Source organism: Euprymna scolopes, chromosome 24 (genome assembly GCF_053919585.1).
Source record: "Euprymna scolopes isolate OS-2025 chromosome 24, ASM5391958v1, whole genome shotgun sequence".
Lineage (NCBI taxonomy): Eukaryota > Metazoa > Mollusca > Cephalopoda > Sepiida > Sepiolidae > Euprymna > Euprymna scolopes.
This window is the reverse complement of record NC_136505.1, coordinates 32,841,238-32,864,175: the sequence shown is the minus strand read 5'-3', so window position 1 is coordinate 32,864,175 and position 22,938 is coordinate 32,841,238. Positions and strand designations below refer to the sequence as shown.

The window sequence follows — 22,938 nt, the reverse complement described above, 5'->3', positions numbered from 1 at the left end:
AGTTGTAGTTGGGTGGGAAACAGGCAAATTATAAATAGGAAAATATTAAACAATTCTGATCAATTAATAAACTCGTTTTTTTTATTTTTCAAGGTGATTATATAAATTAAAAATGTTTCTTTGGTAGCAGCATTTCTGTTGGTCTGTTTCTGTATGTACGTTAAACATTTTTTTTATAGAAATCGCTCCAGCCAAGGCATAAATCCATTTGATGTAAGCTATAAAAAACCACTTCAAGTCGAAAAGTTATCCAACGATGTTATATGGATAGAAAACAGCAATTATTCCCTCTTTGCCAGAAATATCGGTCATGTAATGCAAGGTTGCCGAAAGTAAACCCAAAGTCTGTCTACTCCCTTAAATGCAATAACAGATTATTAGTAGCTAAGCTCATATTTTGAATTTCTTAATGTTTTTACTTTCACTTTTTTTTTTTTTTTTTTTTTTTTTTTTTACCCAGGTCCTGAACCGAAGCATGGATCCACGTAATCCTGAGCAGCAGGAGAGCTCCCTTCCACCTTTGATCGCTCAACTTCCACCTCACCAAACGTCTGTTCCGATATTCCCTCAGAATATCATCACGAGCGGCTGCAAACGTGATTGTATCCGCTTACGAAATCTGCCCATCGGTGCCCAAGTAACTGACATACTTGCTTTCTTAGCGGAATACTCTCAATACATTGTCTACCAAGGAGTTCATATGGTGTACGGCTCAAACGTTAGTATAAGTTTTCTTTTGCTTCAAGGTCTTATATAAGCCTGATGAATCCTAGCATGAATGAAACGCGGAATATTCTGTGTAGCTTAATTGCCATATATATTTTATAACTTATATATATATATCATAGTATTATAATTTAATATAAAAACATGTTTAGCTGTGCTTGTACTGTAATTGTTTAAAGTATTACCGCCTGAAGTTTGGATTAAAGAAAATAATCATTTTATACCAAACACTTAGTTTAAAGCAAACTTAGTTAAAAAAAAAAAAGAAGTTTTATTCGGAGTTTTATTATTTTAAGTGACTTAAGTGAAATTCAAATGCATTTTTTGTTTAGACGAAGAAATCATCTTTAGTTTAGGATTTTGTTTTTCTATAATCAATTATAAAGTTTATTTAAAGTACTATAATATTCCAATTTTATATTGCAGTAATAGATATTTTAAAAATACACACACACACGTACATTTTCCAGTCTTATAAATAAACTTCTTTCTAGTTAACGAAAACAAACATTAAGAAATTTACGTGCGGGGTTTGAACCTACAGACAACGTTATGCAAAATAAAAAAAGCGCTATCAACTTACCCGCGGTAGAATTTTCACAACCCGTTGTTCTATCATTGTTGCTAAGCGATGACATGGAAAAAATGGCTTTACCGATGATAGATAAATTAAAATAACGGTTTCGAGTATCGGTAATTATCGGGGGTATTCTGAGACAATACTTATACACTAAAATTCTGTAAATTTTAAAGAAAATCTTTCATATATATATATATATATATATATGAGAGATATATAATATAATCTCACACAGGCCCTTATCAGAGATTACTCAGACAATAACCGGTGGTATTCCCTACAGATTAGATAACAAATCTATCGGATTTGCAGTACTCCCCACCTCTTTCGATAACAATTACAAATAAATTTATTGCAACAACTACTTATCATTGATTTTTCGCTGGCAATAACCATTGGTCTTCACTAGAACTTCAGTGGCAATAAGCTTCAATATCCCAGTATCCTTCGTACTCATCTAGTAGGTCTTTTCATCCTCTTTGACCCTATTTTGTATGGTATTAACCGGTGTTTTGTTTTTAATTAAAAGCAACCACCTATTAAGGCCAGGACGTCACTCAAGTATAAAGGTTAATAAGTAGTTGGTGAGTCAACTCTTATGATCTATACTGGTGGAACTTTGGTAAGGCTTAGTTATTTAAGTTGACGAGTCAACAAAAATTTATCTACATTGGACTTGAGAATGGCAGTTATAGTCAGCCGAGAAGCAGCTCCATGGTATCTTGTTCCAGAGACGGGTAGTCCTAGGAAAGAAACTCTGTTCATGGAATTTACGTTTAGTTTTAGGCACGGATAGAGAACGAGAGAAATTATTGACGGTTATTGTAGCTAAAGGTATTTGTTACAAGTTTTACAGGAAACCATGGATTGGAGCTTAGTCGAGCACTTGTCATGAAAGTAACGATAGAGCAGAGATAAACTCGTAACGACTCTTTTTGTGAGAAAGGCAGGCGAAAAAATACTCGCCAAGTTCCAAAGACGGACTTGTAACCTGTCAAAACAAGAAAGGATTAGGAGCTCCTCCCCCGATGTGGCAGCACTACTCCATCCTGGGTCGTATTTGACTCTTGAACATGTAGAGAATAGCATTGGGAGTGAGATACTTTCTGGGACGGTAGAATGATGCCACCATTTTTTTTTCGGTGATTCTAACAACAGAACTTTAGTTAATAATGAAGACAACGAAAGGAAGTCTCATTTTAACGTTTAATAATAAACAACTTTATCTGTCATCTTTGTTAGTAGAAGAAAGAAAAGTGTTCTTGCGTAAAGATAGATTTAATATCATGCCGGCTGGTTGGAGAGAATAGTTCAGCTCCGTTTATACATATTTCTAGCTAGTAGCCGTCGGTACGAAGGAAGCCGGTTAAAAGAAAGAAAGGGCAAAGACTCCAGTGTTTGCGTATGTAGGAGCGTGCATCCGATAGTAAAAACAGGGCAAAGAGTTAGTGTCTCGTGGTAAGAAAGTGTGTGTGTGTGTGTGTGTGTGTGTGTGTGTGTGTGTGTCAGTGTATGTTCTTTAGCATGGTAAAGAATGTCCGTTAGAGTACCGCATGTGGAAATAAATGAGTTTGAAGAGAGTCGTATCTAGTTTGTTGTACTCACGTTCTGTCTGGGGTCAAAGCCCCAGGCGAAGTCTGCTCCCAGGCAGGGTCAGGATGAAAGAAGGGTTGAGAGTTTAAGATTTCGCATTTTATATACTCTGTCACGGGATTGATAACTGGTTTGTGATTGGACAATCCAGGGAGAAAATGAATTTCAAATCTAGAGTCGAGAGAATTAGCTTCTACCTGTTTGTAGCGAATTTCGGCTGCTATAGAACTGATGCAGATCTTCTATTTCTGTACTTATATTGAAAATATTTACCAATGTCACAACGGGTGGCATGTTTGACTGTTTTTAATTTATTGCTATAAAAATTCATGGGGTTACCGTGATTTAAAATTGATATCTTGTCATTAAATAACAGCAAATGGTCGATATGCTATAAAAAAAAAAAAAAATTCTCCACTACCCCCTCCCCCTTCAAAGAAAAATATCGTGAACTTCTGACTCGCAAACTCTTGCTAAGTGTTAAACTTTTTTTTTTTTTTTTTTTTTTTCAGGGCGAACTTTCAGGTGAGGCCTTCATCCAAATGAACTCTGAGGAATCTGCCCATTTGACGGCGCTTAACAAACACAAAAAACCCATGATCTTTGCTAACAAAAAACGAATCATCGACGTCATTCAATGTTCCGGAGAGGACATGAGCCTCGTTCTCGCTAGCGGTGTACCAGCAATCCTTCCCCCACAAACGCCAATTATTCCACGACAGATGATAGCTCCGCGTAAGTTTTTCTGCTTTTTTTTATCTGTTTTTTTGTTTGTTTTATTGACTAGGCAAAAATAGTCTGTTTTGAATTAAGCTGAATATCATTTATGTGTAATTTTTGACACCTGTGCATTTTGGTTTTTTGTAAGACATGTTTTTGTTATAATTTTTGAAGTCCAAGGGGAGATTATTCAGTTTCGCGCAACGTATTGGTAAAAGCAAAAACCTTAAATTAACAGTAACACGAAACAAAACATTATCTGAACATTTATTTAGCTAAAATATATATTTTAGCTTTCCTAGTATAATTAGAATTTCGAAATAAAATGCAGAACTTAAAAATACGAATCTCTAAAAAAAAAAATCTTTTCCAAGAAAATAAAAATTCCGAAATGAATAAAAGTGATCATATGAAAATGTATGACTTAAAAAAAAAAAATTAAATTTTACAAAATTAAACTTTTTTTTTAAATAAATAAAAATGATCATTGTTATAAATTTCCTATATTGGAATTTAGAATTCTTCAAAAATGAAAACAAAATTGCTTTTCAAAGCTAAAATGCACGAGTGCTTTTTTTGTTTGTAAAAAAAAAAAATGCCATTAAACTTTTAGAAAATGTTTTCTTGTGTTAAATTCTTTAAATTTATAAAACAAATGAATGGAAAAGTCCCTTAATCCCCGGAGTCGGGGGGAGGGGGGCGCTACAGTCCATCATGTTTTAGGCAAGATTAGCCTGCAGGCGCACATCTCTCTCCAGGCTTAAGAGCACATTTAGCAATTTGTATTACCTAATTATTACCAATTTTAGTAGTAGCCAGACTCAACGTAGGTTTCCTAATGGGGGAACCCGTGTGTCAACAAGATTATGCCGTATATAAAACTAATATCTAAAAAAAAAATCTTGTAAACTTGAAAGTGATCCTAACGAACATTACTAGCACTCCAAAAAAGCAAGGAAATTTTAACATGAACGTGTGAACTCAGTATTTTCTTTATTACATTTGCATGTATGTGTTACGGGGTATTTTTTTTGGGGGGGGGGGATATTTCCATTAGTTGAAAATACTTTCGCGTGCACGTGTTCATTTCAAAATGTCTTTGCTCTGGGGGCAAGAAGGAAAGCGAATCTCAACGAAGCGGAGAAGAAAAGAGTAAACAATTAGTCATTCATTCGTAGGAATGACTTTGCGATTAAATCGGCACGGACTTTCTTGAAATTTGAATTCCGGTATCGATATCTTCAAAACTACTGCTTTAGTGATGTGTACTCTTCCTATTCCTTTTTGGTCAACCAATCGTATGTTTATATTTGCGTACGACCAAACAAGCTTTAAAACCACTATAAATAATTTAATGATATATAGATGGTTTGCTCTCAGAATGATTTATTTAATCGATACATCAAGTGGTGTCCTGCCTGGTACAGGCATCGACAACTAAGTCTCTTTCTTTCTTTCTTTATTGTTGCCCAGGTATTCACTGTCAACGTAGATTTCTCGCTATCGTCCTCTGTTTCTTCTACCCCGGATCTTTCCCTTCAAACTAATCTATTCTATTCCGCTTTTTCTGTAGATATGGCCCACGAGTTTCATATATATATATATATGTTTGGAAATATCTCGATTATGTATATTCTACAATTATTTGGTTTTAATTACGTTACTTTATCACCTGTTAGGTTGTAGAATATCAAAGACTCTGATTGGTAAAATAAGATCGCCAATTAGAGAAAGAATTTCAATATAGTTTGTGGTGACTCTATCGTCTTAAAGTGACTAAGATAAATGGAAATCAATGACGTAAAGTTGAATCTACTATATAAAATTAAGTCGGACCTAAATAGCAATGTATCTGGCATATCGATACTTGATTCTGATTAGCCGTTTTGCTTTTAACTTCCCATCTTTTTGAAAGAAAATGTATTGTTTTCGTGTTTATTAATTATTCTGTCTAAGAAAATTGTCGCAATAGACACAAAAGCTGCATTTCTTTTATGCTGATAATAACTAAGGGGCATAACTCAGGCATTCATTTGAATGCTAAAAAGGAGTTATCTAACCTTAAATGATAATTTCTTCACCATCTCTATTAATACATTTGTGACTACTTCACGACTTTTGTATGTGTTTTAATTTAGTTTTACTTTAATATCTATCGAAATAAACGAAAACTTAAAATGATTACGTATAAGACTTATATGGAGGAGTCCAGATTGTCACCGACTACTGTGAATTAGATCATGTCTACATAGATTCTAAGTAGGGAGTTGAATAGCAGGATATTTGTTAACATTACATTTAAATTTTTGCATTTTAGTATAGTCGGGGAAACGGGAATTCCAAAGTCTAGCAATTCGAGGGAATAAACTGTTTGTAATAAAACGCTATTTGGTATTTAGGGATCTCTTCAGTGAGGGCGTGTGATTTTGCTTTTTTCGGCTTTGTCGGGGGGTATTTACATGAAAGGAGGCACCAGTGCTAGGAGTTCGTCGGAGCACATTCCATTAAAGTACTTGTAAAACAAGCGCAGTGGTGCAACAGCAGTTGACGCTTGGTTAATAATGGAAAACCTATTTTTATTTATTTTAGCTTTTCCAATATAGACTAGTGTTTGGTGCATCGGCTCAGATGTGTCAATAATATTCCATGCGTGAGCAAATGGTGATTTGTAGAGATATAGGATACCGTCAGGTGTGAGTATTTTTCTAGCACGATAGATGGAGCCCACCTTCTTTGCAGCAACCTTGTCAAGGTCTTCTGTGCATTTCAATTCATATTACTTGTAAATGTTAGACCGAGGAGTTTGAATGAGAAACTCCTGGCTAGTGATTTTATCCACATCAATCAGTAGCTAAAACTATCTTTGTAATTGAAGGAAAGAAGCTTTGTTTTGGTAGCATTTAAGTTACCATCCATTTGCATCCCGATTTCACTTCAGACTTAGTTATTTTCTAAGATTTCAGACATTGACTTGGATATGTGCGTGTACTTTTTCCTCATATTTTATACATATAATTTAAAATTTTATATGAAATTTTATAAAACTATGATATATTTGAAGATTAATGTACTGAAAGTCCCTTTAGACGTTAGGGACCACTTCCATTGTCTTCCCTAGAAAATATTTAAGTGCTTCATAGATATAATTTGATGGGAGAGATGGGGGGGATATTTTTTGAACGTGGGTATTTTAAGGAAACATAAGGAAAAAGGTGTTTACATTTTACTCAAAGCGACAAATGTTATGATATACACAAACTGACTCCAAAAGCGTAAGTTCACGGAAGATATTTTATGTTTAAAATGAAGTTTACATAGGAAAACGGAATGTTTGTTCATGTGTTTATAGTCCCTCCAGGACGCTCTGACCCACATCTGGCCCCTATTGAAATGAACGACTATCACCTTAACGCCCCATGTTTAGACAAAATTCATGGTCTGATCTTTACTCCTGATCTGAAATGGAGTATGCATCAAATCCGTAGCCAATGTCGCTGAAAAAAATGGTTGGAGTATTCCACCGCTCCAGTAGATACATCACTGTTGAAGCAATTCTCATCCTGTGTAAAAGCCAAGTACGTCCTAGGATTGAATGCTGTTGCCACATCTGGGCAGGAGCTGTGCGAAGTATCCTATCCTGCTTCAACAATGTTCAAAACAGACTTCGTAATCTAGTAAGCGATGTCCTTTTCTCTTCTCTGCAGCCTCTTTCCCACAGAAGAGACTTGGGAGCCTGTCCCTGCTCTATCACTATTTTCATGACCAGTGTTCGACTGAGCTACAATCTATGGTTACTCCCCTCCAAGTCAATCCTTCACAAAAACACTCGTCTAGCTAAAATAACTATCAATAAATTCCCCCACTCTCACTCTCTCTCTCTCCCTCTCTCTCTCTCTCTCTCTCTCTCTCATTGCCTAAACCATGAACTAAGCTTCTTCCCTAGAACTACCCGCCTGTGGAACTCCGTTCCGCTTGTCTGCTTTCCAGCTGCCTACAATATCATTATCTTCAAATCCAACGTGAACAAGTTCTTGTTCAGCCGCCCTCGTAAATGATTTAATTATACCAAATTCTAAAAAGACGCAACTTTCCCAATGACTACAATACACAAATTAACCTTATCCTAGAGTAGCCTCTAGGTCTTGATATGGTATGCCCCCTTTGTAGAAAAGACGATGGTTCATTAGCTGAAATATCGAGGAAGCCCGAGTTGATAATTTAATGCCCGTTGTACTAATAAAGCTTCCCTTTTGAATTACACAAATTACATTAACTCGTATTATTTTTAATCAATGTTTATTGTAGAAAATTCAATGAAGAATATTAATACTGAAATAAGTTTATAGATTTTGTTTTTGATCAGCAGGCGACAGTGTGAAAGAGTTGATGCGTTCTGTGTATGCGTGTGCGTTAGTTATAAACATACGTACTGACTATACGCGTCAGTTAAGAAACGTATGATTTTGCTTTGCATAAATTAAAGAAGCGCGGGAAGCTGGAGTAAATCTGCCGTAGACTTTATTTAGCTAAAAAAATCTTTTTACTGGATGAAAAATTTTGCTTTTTTATTACTTGGATCAAAATGGCAAATTTGATAAATTCAGACGAGTGCCTCTCATTTGCTTAAAATGTGTGTTTTCTTTTATTAATCGAGCAAGTGTGTTCGCAGACATGCGTAGAAACGATTTTAAATATTTTGATTTTGGATATCGAAAGGTAAACTTCGTTTGAAAGTAAACGGGTGTAGTTTGAAATCGAAATGCCTAATAAAATGTAGTCTGGCCTAAATAGTAATGTATCTGATATATCGGTATTTGTTTCTGATTAGCCACTTTACCTTTAACTTCCTTGCATCTTTTTGCAAGAAAATGTATTTGTTTCGGGGTTGACATTTTTTGTTATTTTGTTTATTAATTATTCTGTCAAGCAAATTGTAGCAATAGACGCAATTAAATAATGGCCTTAAAAGCTGCATCGTGATTTCTTTTATTCTGGAAATAACTAAGGAGCATAACTCGAATTTCTACTTGAATGCTAAAAAGGAGTTATCTACCTTACATGTTCATTGCTTCGTCATCTCTATATTTAACGAATTGTGTAAAATTCCTGATAATGTTCGTAATTACCCCCCTTTATTGTATGTACTTTTATTTTATACATATGATTAAAATTTTGTAAAAATAGAATATATTTGAAGTTTAAAGGGGGTTATGTTCTCAATTCCCTTAGAAGTGCATTTAAAGATTCGGAACCACTTCCATGGTCTTCCCTAGAAAAATATGTATCTGAATTTAATTAAAAAATAAGACATTTAGTTTTATATATGGGGTCACAACTTATCAAGGCGTGGAGGCCACTCGAGGATAAGGGCTAATGAGTATACAGTAGTTAATGGGAAACATAGACGTAATCGTTAGTAGTGTAGATTTGGTAAAATGGATTACATAAGGAAACGACTCATCAAAAACTTCTTTGTTCGACTTGAATACGACAGAATTGTAGGACACTAGAAAGCAGGCAAACGGAACAGTTCCACAGGCGTGCCATTCTAAGAAAGTTTTGTTCATGGAATCTGCGTTTAGGCTTAGGCACAGATTAAGAATGAGGTAAATTATTGATAGTGGTTTCAGCTAAACGAGTGTTTTTCGTGAAAGTTTAGCGAGAGAGAACCATAGAATGGAGCTCAGATGAGCACTTGCCATAAAAATAACAAAGACAGGCTCGCAACGTCTTTTTTTTTTTTTTTTTTTTTACAAGATGGTCACCACTTATCAAGGCCCGGAAGCCACTCGGGGATAAGGATTGCGTTTACAGTACGTTAGTATTGAAGATTTGATAAAGTGTCTTAAGGGGGCGGTTCATCAGGAATTTGTTTATGTTGGACTTGAAGACACCCAAGTTGCAGTCAGGTGGGAAACCGGCAAACGGAACAGATCCACAGGCGTGTACTTCTAAGAAAGATTTGTTCATGGAATCTTCGTTTTGGTTTTGGCACAAATAAAGAGTGGGGAAAATTTTTGGCAGTGGTTTCAGCTAGACTGGTGTTTTCGTGAAAGATTGGCGAGGGGGGGGGGGACTAGAGATTGGAGCTGAGATGATCACTTGCCATGGAAATAACGATAAAACGAAGACAGGCTCGCAACGTCTCTTCTGTGGGAGAGAGGTTGCAGGGAAGAGAAAAGGGCATCCCCCACTAAGCCACGAAGCCTATTTTGTACTCTGTCAAGGTAGGATATGCTGCTTTTAACATCTCCTGCCCAAATGTGGCAGCAGTACTCCATCCTTGGACGTACTTGGCTTCTTTATAGATAGAGAATTGCATCAGCAGTGAGATATCTTCTGGAGCGGTAGAAAGATCCTAGCATTTTTCCAGTGACCTTGGCAACAGACTTGATGTACGTGTTCCATTTCAGGTTAGGAGTAAAGGTCAAGCCCAGAAGCTTATCAAAACATGGAGCTTCTCCTAGACGAGAGCCATTCATCACAATTGATGCCAGATGAGGATCAGAGCGGTGATGTAAAGATAGGAGCTTCTGTGGGAAATAGGTTGCCGGGAAAAGAAAGGAGCATTCTTCACTGGACTACGAAGTCTATTTTGAATTCTGTCAATGCAGGATAAAGTATTTCTAGCAGCTCCTACCTAGATGTGGCAATAGTATTTCCTTTGACGTACCTTGCTCTTATATATATTACATCAATAGCGAGATATCTATTTGAGCGGTAGGAGTCCATTTTTCCAGCGACCTTGTCAACGTATTTGATGTACGTGTTCCATTTCCGATCTGGAGTAAAGGTCAGACCCAGAAGCTTGTTAAAACATTAAAAAAAAAAAAAGAAATCACGATTCAGTTTTAAGGAGTTATGCCTTCAAATTCACGTTAGGGGTGCACTGCGATCTAGGAACATTTTCATTGTCTCCCCCAGTAAATTTTATTTTACATGTAAATAAATGTAAAATTTGATGTAAATTCTCTAGCTTTCATTTCTAATTTAACACACATTTATACACGCATATATTGAGGTGTGTTTGTGTGTGTTGTTTATGTATAATTACTAAAAACAATTATGTAGAGGAAAAAAAACTGAGTTTACGTGATAGCAGTAACTAGGTACGATTTCAAATATAGTGTAAAATTCCAAAACAAGGTTCGCAGTTGTCCCCCTTTATTGTATGTATATCTCTCTCCCAGATGGCGCCACAATGATCCCAACAACGACATCTCTCCCAGGAAGCCTCCAACCATACAACCAGATTCCTCAGCCGGTCCATACCTATCCGTCACCGTTGACCCATCTCGCTGCCAGACCGTCTCCCTACTATCAACCGATTCTCTACTGGTACCCCAGTCCACCGGTTTCACCACAAACCTACTACGCTCAAAGCGGCCCTTCAGTTGTTGTCATGCGGGGCCTGCCTTATAACTCATCCGTCCAAGATATTGTTAATTTTTTCCAGGGATTTCCAGAGGTAAGTTGGCTCCTTATTCATTTTTTCCCTTTTTCCTTGTTATTAAACGATTGGTATTTCTTCCAATTAATTGTTGGTTCTAGAACGTTGAACGTTTCATATTAGTGTCAACTCCCCAATCAGGGGTTTTCTCCATGATATTTACTTTAAACCTACCTAACTACGGATATGTACAAGGAGTTTCTAAAAGTAATGTGCACTTTTATTTGAAATTGTCTGTACCCCCATTCCCGGCGTTAGTAGGGAGTATTTTTATTTTATTATAAATCATGTTAATATTTTAGGTATTTTTACCATTTTTTTTTTCTAATTACGTAACAAATGCAGGAGAGGATTAAACTGTCAATATAATTTTCTGTGAGAGAAGAGAATGAACAATTAGCCTCTCTTTTAATTATTTTATATGTCAAAAAAAAAACACATTAAATTGATGCTACAATACATAATAAAGTCTTTTTTTCTTTTTTCCAAAAATTACTATGCAAATATAAGTTTCATTGACTGTCCTGCCGGCTTGATAGGCCGAGAGCAGGCTCAAGGCGTTTCCATGAATAGTGTTTTTTTTTGTTTTGTTTTTTTTTGTTAATTTTTTTTACACGGTGGTCACCACTTATCAAGGCCCGGAAGCCACTCAGGTATAAGGGTTATTGCAAGTACAGTACGTTAGTGTGAGATTCGATGAAGTGTTTACTTAAGGGGGCGGTTCATTAGGAATTTGTTTACGTTGGACTTGAAGACATCCAAGTTGTAGTCAGGTAGGAAGCAGGCAGACGGAACAGTTCCACAGGCGTGCAGTTCTAAGAAAGAAGCTTTGTTTATGGAATCCACGTTTTGATTTAGGCACAGAAAAAGAGTGGGGGCAATTTTTCACAGTGGATTCAGCTAGACGGGTGTTTTTCGTGAAAGATTGGCGAGGGGGACCAGAAATTGGAGTTCAGACGAGCACCTGCCATGGAAATAACGATAAAACAGCGATAGGCTCGCAACGTCTCTTCTGTGGGAGAGAGGTTGCAGGGTAGAGAAAAGGGCATCCGCTACTAAGCCACGAAGTCTTTTGTACTCTGTCAAGGCAGGATAGGCTGTTTTTTAGCAGCTCCTGCCCAGATATGGCAGCAATATTCCATCCTTGGACATACTTGGCTTTTATATAGAGAATTGCATCAGTAGTGAGATATCTTCTGGAGCGGTAGAAGGATCAATGATGGCTATGGAAGCTTGTTTGAGCAGAGCCAGCCCCCCCTTTCTCGTTCCAACAAGCCTGATCAAGCGGCAGGTAGGGTCAAGGCAGCTGGAGACCAGGTGGGATGCAGGAGCTGCCGGAAGTGTCGAAGTCCTACTTACAGCGCCTAGTATTATTAAATGGTCACTCATCTAGTACTGGGCAGGCTCAACGTTGTTTAACTTCGATGATCTAACAAGAACCGGTGTATTAACGTGATTATGCAGTATATGTGTCTGTACCTATTGGATGGCATCACAAAAAGGATGACGTCATCGTCTAAAACAAACGAAAGACACTGGGAAGATCTTTTATCGTGTCGTAAAAGGATGGCGTCATCGTTTTAATGATGTTATTCATTAAAAAGGGGTGGAGGATATCAGAAAAAGATCCTCTATAACGTCATACCTTCAGTAACAAAAGATTACGTCATTCATTGAAAGAGAACATAGACGATCCGTGACCTCCCTAAGATTATACTCTTATCGTGTTTCAGCCATGGGACTTTCTTTCCACAAATTACAACAGAAACGTTAAAATGACAGTACATAGGGTGAGGGAAATTGTTCTATACGTGTGATGTAAAGCCTCAAAAACTGATCAAGGGATATATACGATAGAATTAGTATCTCGTTGAGTAAAAACAATTTAACAATTTTTTTTATATATTCACTAGCAGATGTACCCGGCGTTGTCCGGCATTAAATGTAACGTTAAAATCCTTTTTAAAAAAATGAAGTAGTAAAAAAAAAAAAAAACATTTGCATACGAGTATTGTTTTTCCAATCAGTTCGCTTCTTGTAAGTAAAAAAAAAAAATGCTCAAGCTGAGATCGAAACCAAAACCTAGTGACAGTGATTAAAGTACTACAACCATCAGGCCAGATTGCCATGATCTTTTTCAAACTTGGTTATTCTGAATATAAGGAAGCTGTCATTTGAACAATTCGCGCATGTAAAGTCGTAAAACAATTGACAAACGAATAAAAATCCGATGACTCCCCCACCCCACTAAGTACCAATTTTGACCATTTTAGCAGCTCCTTTTTTTTTCCGGATAAAAACAGATTAAAAAGTTTTCTGGATGCTCTATATATCAAATTTTAAGTATCTATCAAAAAATCGTCGAGTATATAGGTTGAGAGTTGTCATCACATGCACATTCTCACTTTTCTAAATTAAGTTATCGTTTTGGAGTTTCAAGAAATATATTTTAATACTAATAAAGTTAGAAGACGCTGTATATCTATCTCTAATCTATCGTTATTTTCATTGCAAGTGCTCGACACGAGGATGACTTCAATAAAGCTTAGTTAACAGGGTGGTGGTTGGGGGGGGCGAGAGGAAAATAATCCAGCAGAGGTGTGGAGCCCCCAACCCTAAAGACACCAGAGTCTAGGCTCTTTATTTATATAGCTTCTTTTGACTTTTGACTATAGGTATGGCTTTGGTCACGTGCAGTTCTAAGAGGGCCATCCTCCCAGGTTTTACCTTTCCCGTTAGTTTATTGTTAATCATTCGCTCCTATTGGGAAGTGCCGACAAAACTGCCCAGGCAATTTTTGCAAGCCAGAGTGCTCTTCCTATAAAGTGTTGGCTCTTCAAATCCAACTCTCCGACACTTGTGTCGTACCATTCCGCCCTGGGAGGGAGATGAATATCCGGAGAAGAGTCTGACATAACCGACACAGGTCTAAGACCGGTTTGCTTATTTATAAACGAAGTGAATTAAAAGAATATAAAGCACCCTTTTTTATACCAGAAACAAACTATCTTTATTTCTATACCAAGGGAGATAATTTTGCTCATAACAGAAAGTGAATTGGATTATTTTTTTTTTCCTTGAATCTGACACTTAGGATTAACCAAAGAAGCAGTAAAATTTGGGCTTCATTGTATTACATAAAAGTTCTAAATGTTATAGCTATTCTAAAAAGTGCATATTTCTTTTAAAAACTTCCTGTATAATTTTGTGACTTTTTGCATGAAGGCTACTTCTACCTGGTTCTAATATATGGGGTGTCTTTTAATGCTTTGTTATTTTAAAGATAACATCTCGAAATCACGTGCTAAATGTAAATAATTTGTGGGGTTGTGCTTTCTAACTTGGCTTGGTCCTGATTTTTTACGAAAACCTGAGTGACAAGGACCGACAACTCTGGTTTGAATTGTCAAGGTTTGTTTCAAGAGGACTTGTTACATTTTCAGGTAAACGTTACCATTTGCGGCAAATTATTCTAAAGGAAATGCAGTTGGGGAATTAATCATATAAGAATTTATTTTGGCTTACCTAGTCATTTGTAACCTATTTGTATTTCATAAAAAAAAGACTTAATAGAAAATGTAAGCATGTTAAGCTACCGTAAGTATCCGTTGTGAGTAATATGTAATTAGGCATCTTATTTCAGGAAGGAAGGTATCTGGCTGTTAGATACTAAGATAAGTAAAATTTCCGAATTTTATCATCGATACACGAAAACCAAAATGACGGCCGATGTGATGACTTAACTTCACTTAGCTTCATGCTGAAAATATAAGAAAAACGAAAACTACTAATTTTACCACTAACCCTAAGTCCAAGTGGCAAGCTATTACACATAAACAAAACTCCTCGCAAACTACCCGAGTTTTGCGAAATTAAGCGCTAATTTCTGCCGCCATATATTTCGTGTATCTTTTCTGTGCTCGGTCCTCGAAGTCATTGGCAAGAGCACTTTTTTATATTTGCCCCATTCAGTGTCCTTTGTGGGGAGGAGTGATATCCCCCTCGCATAGTTAAACTACCCTTTGTCTAACTTTGCCTTCGTTGAGTGCTAAGTAAATAGGGGCCCTTCAGAATTTAATGTAGAGTAGGTCTGATTTGTAATAATTTCTTTAATCTGTTCTATTTCTTTGTAACGGTTTTACTATTTATGCACGACAAATTAAGATACGGCAAAAAGCTCCTGATTATTTGTGATATTTGGGCATGACAAATTAAGGCACGATAAATAGCTTATGTTTTGTTTTTTGTTTTGTTTTTTTGTTTTTTTTACTTTTTTCTGCTAAGAATCTTTAAGGTTTTTCGTTTTTCAGACTGAGGGGGGAATTTTTAAAAAATGAGTCCAACATAAATAGAAAGAAATATTTATTTATTTTTATTTATTTATTTATTTTTTTATTTATTTATTTTTTATTTATTTATTTTTTATTTATTTATTTTTTATTTTTTTATTTTTATTTTTATTTTTAATTTATTTTTATTATTTTTTATTTTTATTTTTTATTTTTATTTATTTTTATTTTTTATTTTTATTTATTTTTATTTTTTGTTTATTTTTATTTTTTGTTTATTTTTATTTTTTGTTTATTTTTATTTTTTGTTTATTTTTATTTTTTGTTTATTTTTATTTTTTGTTTATTTTTATTTTTTGTTTATTTTTATTTTTTGTTTATTTTTTTTTGTTTATTTTTTTTTGTTTATTTTTATTTTTTGTTTATTTTTATTCATTTTTATTTTTTGTTTATTTTTATTTTTATTCATTTTTATTTTATTTTAATAGTAAATGTTTACCAAAATCGACAATGAAAAGTAAATATATTAACAAATGATTTAATCCTCACAAATATCTGCTCGTCAATATGTAAAAATAACTAATGATGTACAAAAACTAAGTACATGGTTGGATTAAATTATGTATTTAATGGCCACTTGGTAACAATCTTTAACCCTAAAATGAAAGCAAGACGCCAGTACATTGGAAAAGAAAACAAACGCAAAAGAGCGACATATATCTAATACCCTATTTTTTTTTTTTTAACTTCTCTCGCACTCTGGAATATCGGCTCTAACCACCAGGACGTGCAAGCACCCCAGGTTGGGAACCTCTGTTCTATAATAACTACTGCATATTTATTTTATTTTATTGTTTGTTTTTTTGTTTTTTGTTTTGGGGGTGATTCTTTGGTGGGGGGGTCTAAGAATCTTTGTAAAAGTTTTTTTTTTTACATATTGAGGTGAGAATGTTGGACTCTTTTTTAGCATAAATTTTATTTTTTTAAAGCGTAAATATTTTTAAGTGTTTGTTTTGTTTTCTAATGGTGAATGTTTACTAAAATTGATAATAAAAATAAATATATTGATAAATTTAGTTCTCCCAAATCTCGACCCGTCAACATGTAAAAAAAAAAAAATGATGAGCCTAAATATCCCACGGATAGAAAATCAGTAGGCGCTATTTTTCGTGCCTTAATTTGTCGTGCATAAATAGTAAATCCTTTCTTTGTAATAATCTAGCGTTTTCTTTTCATCTTGTGTCATTATCTGTCCGCGCAAGAAAACGTGACCCAATAATCCTTAATTGTTTACCCCCAGATATGGAAGATCCATCAAAGTGGCTAACCGAATATTTTATGCAAATCGGTTTTAAATTTGAATACTTAGTTCCATGTTAACTTGATTTATGACTGTGGTTCCCAACTTTTCGTTGTCCGCACCTCTCAAGAAATTTCCTTCGAACCTCGCACCCCCTAAAATTTTTAATAGAATAAGTTTTTCGAATTTCGACTCTTATTTCAAGAGAAAACCGGAACTTAATTCTTTTATATAATTTGCAAAGATTAAATATGTAGCCAAGAAACAAGTCATAAATGACTATCGAAATGAACCTTTAAATAGCACTCGTAGCTAAGTAGAAATAAGTCATACAAAATAGTACAAAATATAATTAAATATGTGATTGAATTTAATCATGTAGTTAATTAACCACAACATGAAAGCAAAAAAAAAAACAACAAAACTAACATTTAGTCAATAGCCTATTTTTTTTTATTTAAACTTTTTTCGCACTCGCTGGAATATCGTTTCGCACCACCAAGGCGTGCAAGCATCCCAGATTGAGGATCTCTGATCTATAATAACTACCGGAAGTGGTCATTCTACGTCGGACAGTTTTTTTATGTGAGATTTTTTTATGTTAGATTTTTTGGGGTTGTTTTTGTTTTGTTTTTTTGTTTTTTTTTAAGTTTACATAATTTGCATGAATACAAAAAAAAGCAATATTAATCACAAATAGGTTGTCACGATCACGTGGTGCTTTAAGTAAAGATATCCAACTAATTTTTACACGCATATTCTTTACTACTAAGCCAGATATTAACAATACTCACATATACACAGGATTAAGATATTATTTTATAAGCTTACTGAGTACTTTCCTATTGGATTATTTGTGCAATTCGATTCATGCAATTATTTCTTTTAATAAAATTAAACAAGAACTTTATAACAATTCTATTACGCTTTTTTTTTTGTACAGCTCGTTACTGAGTAATGGTTCAATCCGCTTCCCTCCTCCTTCCCCACCCCCGGAAACATTTTCTTTTTGTAACTAACACGATCACTTCCAATGTGAAATAACTTAAAGATACTGTAATTAATTGCAAATGGTAGGTGTAGGTTTATTTTACCGATATTGTTTACGCTTTCCTTCCATCATTCAAACCTAGTAGTTTCGACGGAACCGCTTGTCGGTATAAGCTTCTATCGATGGCATGATACTACCATTTATATAGGTATTCGTTTCTAAGTCGTTATTATCGGGATTGTGGTTAGGATTAAGCTCTTATCAGCTGTTTAAAAATCCCAAATGATAAGCATATCAAAGAGACTCTAACAACTTAGCCTAACTTCACGTGGTTGACATGTTTGGAGCGAACAAAAGGAATAAAAGTGCCTTAAAACAGGTTTCGTGTTTGGAGTTCGTTAGTTTTGGATAGTTGTCTACTTAGAACAACCGCTTTGATTTCCCAAATCCGAGTATCCAAGTTTAGGATAACTCATTTAGGAGAAAGAAACTTATGTAAAACCTGTGGCTTGTGATTTTCGGTCATCTTAGTTTTGCATATCAACGGGTTATAATAGATGGTGTATGTTGTGCAAACATTATCACGCGTTATTATCCAGTGATGTACAAACGTCTCCCTGTGATCTTATCTGTTATCCAAACATTAAGTCCTATTGCGGTGAAGGAGTGGTGAACTGTACATACTATACCCATTGAAAGCAGACTGTTATAATTCTTAACATAGGCGATTTTTTATTTCTAAATCCCAGGACAGCCCTGCAGATACCATGGGGTGTATTTATCTGCCATCTGTGTGCTGTATGTGGTCCAGGAAGTTACGTAGTCATTTTGGAATGAAGTGATATGATCGTACAGTCGTCATCTGAAGATGCAACAAATCATATGTATATTATAGACAGCCACGGATAGATCTAGAGAGATGTATGGATATACATAAATATTTCGATTAAAAGTTGATACCTGCGGTTTCAAGCGGGATTAAAACGCATTGATCAATATGTAATCGAAATATTGCATCGTGTGTAATAAGTATATTATGCTCTTACCATCGCAATTGACTGATCTTTTATCACTTTTAAATACACGTGTGTGTGTGTGTGTGTGTGTGTGTGTGTGTGTCGGACACGCACTGTTAAATTTAACTTTACTTATCATTTGATTAAAATATTTGATTGGATTTTTCTCATATAGAAATCTATTTCACTTTAACCAGTATGCATATACTACCTTAAAAGGCGTCCAATGATGAGGGCCCCGTTTGGGGGCTGTGTGAAATGTAGAGTTTCGCCTTAGTTACAGTTGCTTCCAGGCCCACTTTGGCTTCGGAGTGGTAATGGCTGTCTGAAGATACTGTCTTCCTGAATAAACGGAACCTCCAAAACGGCCCTGTCGGTGGGACATTAGAATATGCCGACTCTCCCCCCTGCAGAGGGTAAAAGTCCCTCAATGGGGGTCCTTAAACTATATCCAGCGGTGAGGCCCCAGCTTGTGGGCTTTGGGGAGTGTGGAGCCACCCTTTAATTACCATTGCTCCCAGGTCCACTCTGACCCGGAGTGGTAGTACCTGTTGCGGGAAGAATTGCTACTTTCTGGACCAGAATATATTACAGCTAATTCTTATCGTTGGCAAGTTTTCGACTTTGAGGGCGTATATTTTTAGCTCCTTAAATCAAGTGGCTTCATGCCTTGTCTGGGGCAATTTCTATAAATATATAAACCTTTTTAATGCCTATACAGGATTTTCTTTTTTTTTTCACATTCTCTTTTGACTTTTAAAAATTACCATATCGTGATACCCGGACAAATCATGAATGGTCGTATATCTCATCGTGTCTTTAATTACGACCTCCCATCCTCTGTTCGGGCTAATAAATACTCTAAACATTGGCCTTTAACCGGTGACCTTTCTTTCGAACAAATGTAGTTGCAAATAAAAAGAAAATAATCCCACCCCTATATGGTGATGGTGTATATATCCTCTAAATGCAACTACATGACCATTTTGCTCCTGAATATTTTTTTATTCTACGATTTTAAACCTGGGCAATGTCGGGTAAGTTCTACTAGTATAACATATCTATATTAGCCAAATAATGTGTTTTACAATTATTTCAGGGCCAAAGCTAACGTAACGGTAGACTTTTTGTATAAGCGCTGTGAATGAATCTATTGGTTAGACTTGTCTCTCCTATTCCCGATGGCTGGAGTTATTTGGCACTGACACGGCAAGTACACTACTGCGTTTCAAATTTCTTAACACCGAGCGTTTTGCGATTCTCTACCTTACCTCCCACCCTCCTTCGTATACTTTGAATTAACGTTGCTCAACCCGTTCTGCTGAATAATGCGGTGTATACCATTTCTTTTCTTTGGTATTACTAACGAATAGGCGACAAAAATTATCGGCCAAATTTGTAGACGTTTATGAACGACAATCAGCGTCTACAAATTTCCGTAATAAAAGAACACTGAAATGGATTTTTTTTTTTTTTTTTAACTCGGTTGCTTGTATTCATACGTACACAAACAACAGTAAGAGTTAGTAATGTTTTTTGGAAACGTTGTAGTGTTTATCTTGAATTCTTATATTAAAAAAAATAAATTAAAAAAAAATGTGTGTGGTGTATGCACTCATGACGGAATAAAAAATATATTTCAAAGATCATGTAAACTGATCAAATATATTTCTTTTTATAAAGAAAACCATTTTTAAGCGAATTCGAGTTTTCGGTGTTAAGAACAGCTTTCTAAAATTTCGCAAGTTGAAATTGAGTTCTCTCTCTTGCTTTAAGCCTGTTTTTGAGGATTGTATTGCTGTTCACTTAGTCACATTTTTTTTTTTTAAACTACTTCATAAATTTACGTGATTTTTGGCATACGATGTTTTCTTTCCTTCACGTGTACATCATACAGATTTTTTTCTTTATTTTTTTTTAATTTTAAATATAGGGTGAATTCTGGACAAGAACCAAAAGTGTTTTGTTAGTGAGGGGGATATGTTTGTTGCTAGTGATTTGAAGAAGTGTATCCGAAAGTATATATAGATATCGAAATTCGACAAATGGCTAGAACCAATAGTAGTATCTGTTCTGTCCTCAGTCGGCGGATTAACTTCCTTTTTTTTTACAATCTAGTGTCCCTTTTCAAGAGCTGGGTTTACTTTTACATTAAGAACCGATATTATTTCTAACTACTCTCGAGAGGAGTAAATAGACTTTCATAGGTATTTACTAAACGACTGCTTGGTTATCTATATCAGGGTTCCCCTTAAGAAAAGAGATAATTTAATTTCTCCTGTTTTCGGCCTTACTTTTACTATGAGTATAAAGAAAACGGCAGAGTATACGATTTTCTGTAAAAAGTACTTTTTCGGGGACCTTAAAGTTTCGCAAATGGTCCCGGGGGGGGGCAACCAATGAGACGAGTTTATTTTATCCTTTAATCACTGCATTTCTTGATTGGGGTTTCTGACAAAGGCGAAAGAATGGCTGTTCTTTGTTTTTATACCGTTAGCTTCCCCCACCCCTTTCTTTTAGCTCCTTATATCAAAGTGGCTTTTTGCAGCGTCTAGGGCGGTTTTCATTAAAAAAAAAAAAAAAATTTAATGTACTTGGATTTTTAAATTTCATATGTGGAATATTATTAAATATGCACAATATATTCTTTTGAATGTATAAAGAACTGAAAGTATAAACGCTAGGTACTCGTTTACAATAAGGCTATAGTTAAACATGCTCTTTTAAGCAAAAAAGAATATTACTTTGGTAATTGCCATCTCGAAAATAGCAATATATCTAAAAAAAAAAAAAAAAAAAACGAATTATACGATTTTTTTTTTTTTTTTTTTTTTTTTTTTTTTACGTGAAATTACTTTTTACGGAAAAGGGTATACTCTGTCGTTTTCTTTATACTTATAGTCAAAATAAGGCCGAAAGCGGGAAAAATTAAATTATCTCCCTTGCTTTTTATTTTTATTTTTTTAACGAAGTTCGCACGACGTTAATGGCGGTCATCGATTCTTATATCTATGCATTTTTTTTTTTTAACTAATAGCAGATTTTCTACTCGGTCATTTTTATATATTGCTATTTTTGAGAAGACAATTACGTAAGAAATACCGTTTTTTGCTTAAAAAGACATATTTAAAAAAAAAAAAAAAAAATGTACTACTCCAAGTGTGAATAAGCACCAAAAGCTTTTTTCCAAATTCACTGGATTCTTACAACAAATCTGCGGGCATTTTAATTTAATAGACTTGATATTGTCAAGCGTGATGAAAAGTGACCAGGTGAAAGTCCGAGTAGCGGAACTGATACGAGCAATAAATTACCGACTAATCCCCCACATTGTTAACGGCTGCCAACACCGGTCGAAGCGTCGCTGATTTTTGCGTTGTGCCTGCTGTGGCTAGTGACCGTTACATAATGAGTCTCTTGTGATGTATGTATAAAAGACAGCTCCGTTTGTTTTCAGTGCGCATGAGTATATAATTGTTTTCATCATGAAATTACAACCTCTGTTTTATCAAAACAAGGTCGTTTATTTGATACGGAGTGTGTGGTTGTGTAGGAGAGACAGAAAGAGGTGGGTGTGGCGGGCGACATTCCGACTCGTGCGATCGTCTCTCGCCCCGTAACTAGTGTCTCTGTGACCTCTTGTTTATATTATCCGCATACCTCTTTTCCTTTGTTTAGCGTTTGACGTCATCGGTCACAATCTGGGATGCATTTACATCAGGGGATGTACTTTAGTTCCACTTACTAAAATTCGGAAACCTGGTATTATCCGAAACTTCAATTCTCATTTTTTGTTTATTCCGGTCCTCATTATTAAACAACGATCCCAAAGGAGCAGATATTTCGCCTTTTGACTAGGATTAAAGTCCAATGTCTGCTCTGATACATTTTATCTTTTGTTTTTGGTTAGTTAAGAATTCTTTCTTGACTGAGGTAATTTTTACTTTGTTAGAGTTCCCTTTTTATTAGGGAGTTGAATTTTCTTCACATTAAAAAAAGCGATCTGCCTGATGCTGATTTCGTAGAGAGGCAAGTAAATGGGAGGAAGTATCTATGGCAACGTGTGCTTATGCCAGTTTTGCACCAAAAGCATCTATGGTTTGATATAAACAAACATATCCCACCTATTTTGTAATGTTATTCAGCGAATGTCCTTAGTTGTAGTCGGTCATCATTCTAAACTCGCTTCCCGTTGCATTAACCGGTGATTGTTGAAGACTATACCTGGTGCAGACTTGTAGCTCTTTTGGTCAGTTCGTTTGTTGAAGTTAAA

The 22,938-nt window shown here is 35.3% G+C and overlaps 1 protein-coding gene across 4 annotated transcripts in view; it reads left to right on the top strand.

Moving 5' to 3' along the window:
- The window catches only part of LOC145246648 (epithelial splicing regulatory protein 1-like), a 152,057-nt gene that overhangs the window by 121,860 nt on the left and 7,259 nt on the right, over positions 1-22,938 (top strand). For 3 of the 4 annotated variants that reach the window (XM_080108353.1, XM_080108352.1, XM_080108351.1), the window contains exons 10-12: positions 461-718; positions 3,412-3,634; positions 10,810-11,087. In XM_080108353.1, the coding sequence (XP_079964479.1) occupies positions 461-718; positions 3,412-3,634; positions 10,810-11,087 (759 nt within the window). Of the gene's footprint in view, positions 1-460; positions 719-3,411; positions 3,635-10,809; positions 11,088-19,764; positions 19,891-22,938 lie in introns of those variants that run through there. The other variant, XM_080108354.1, reaches the window with a different exon arrangement.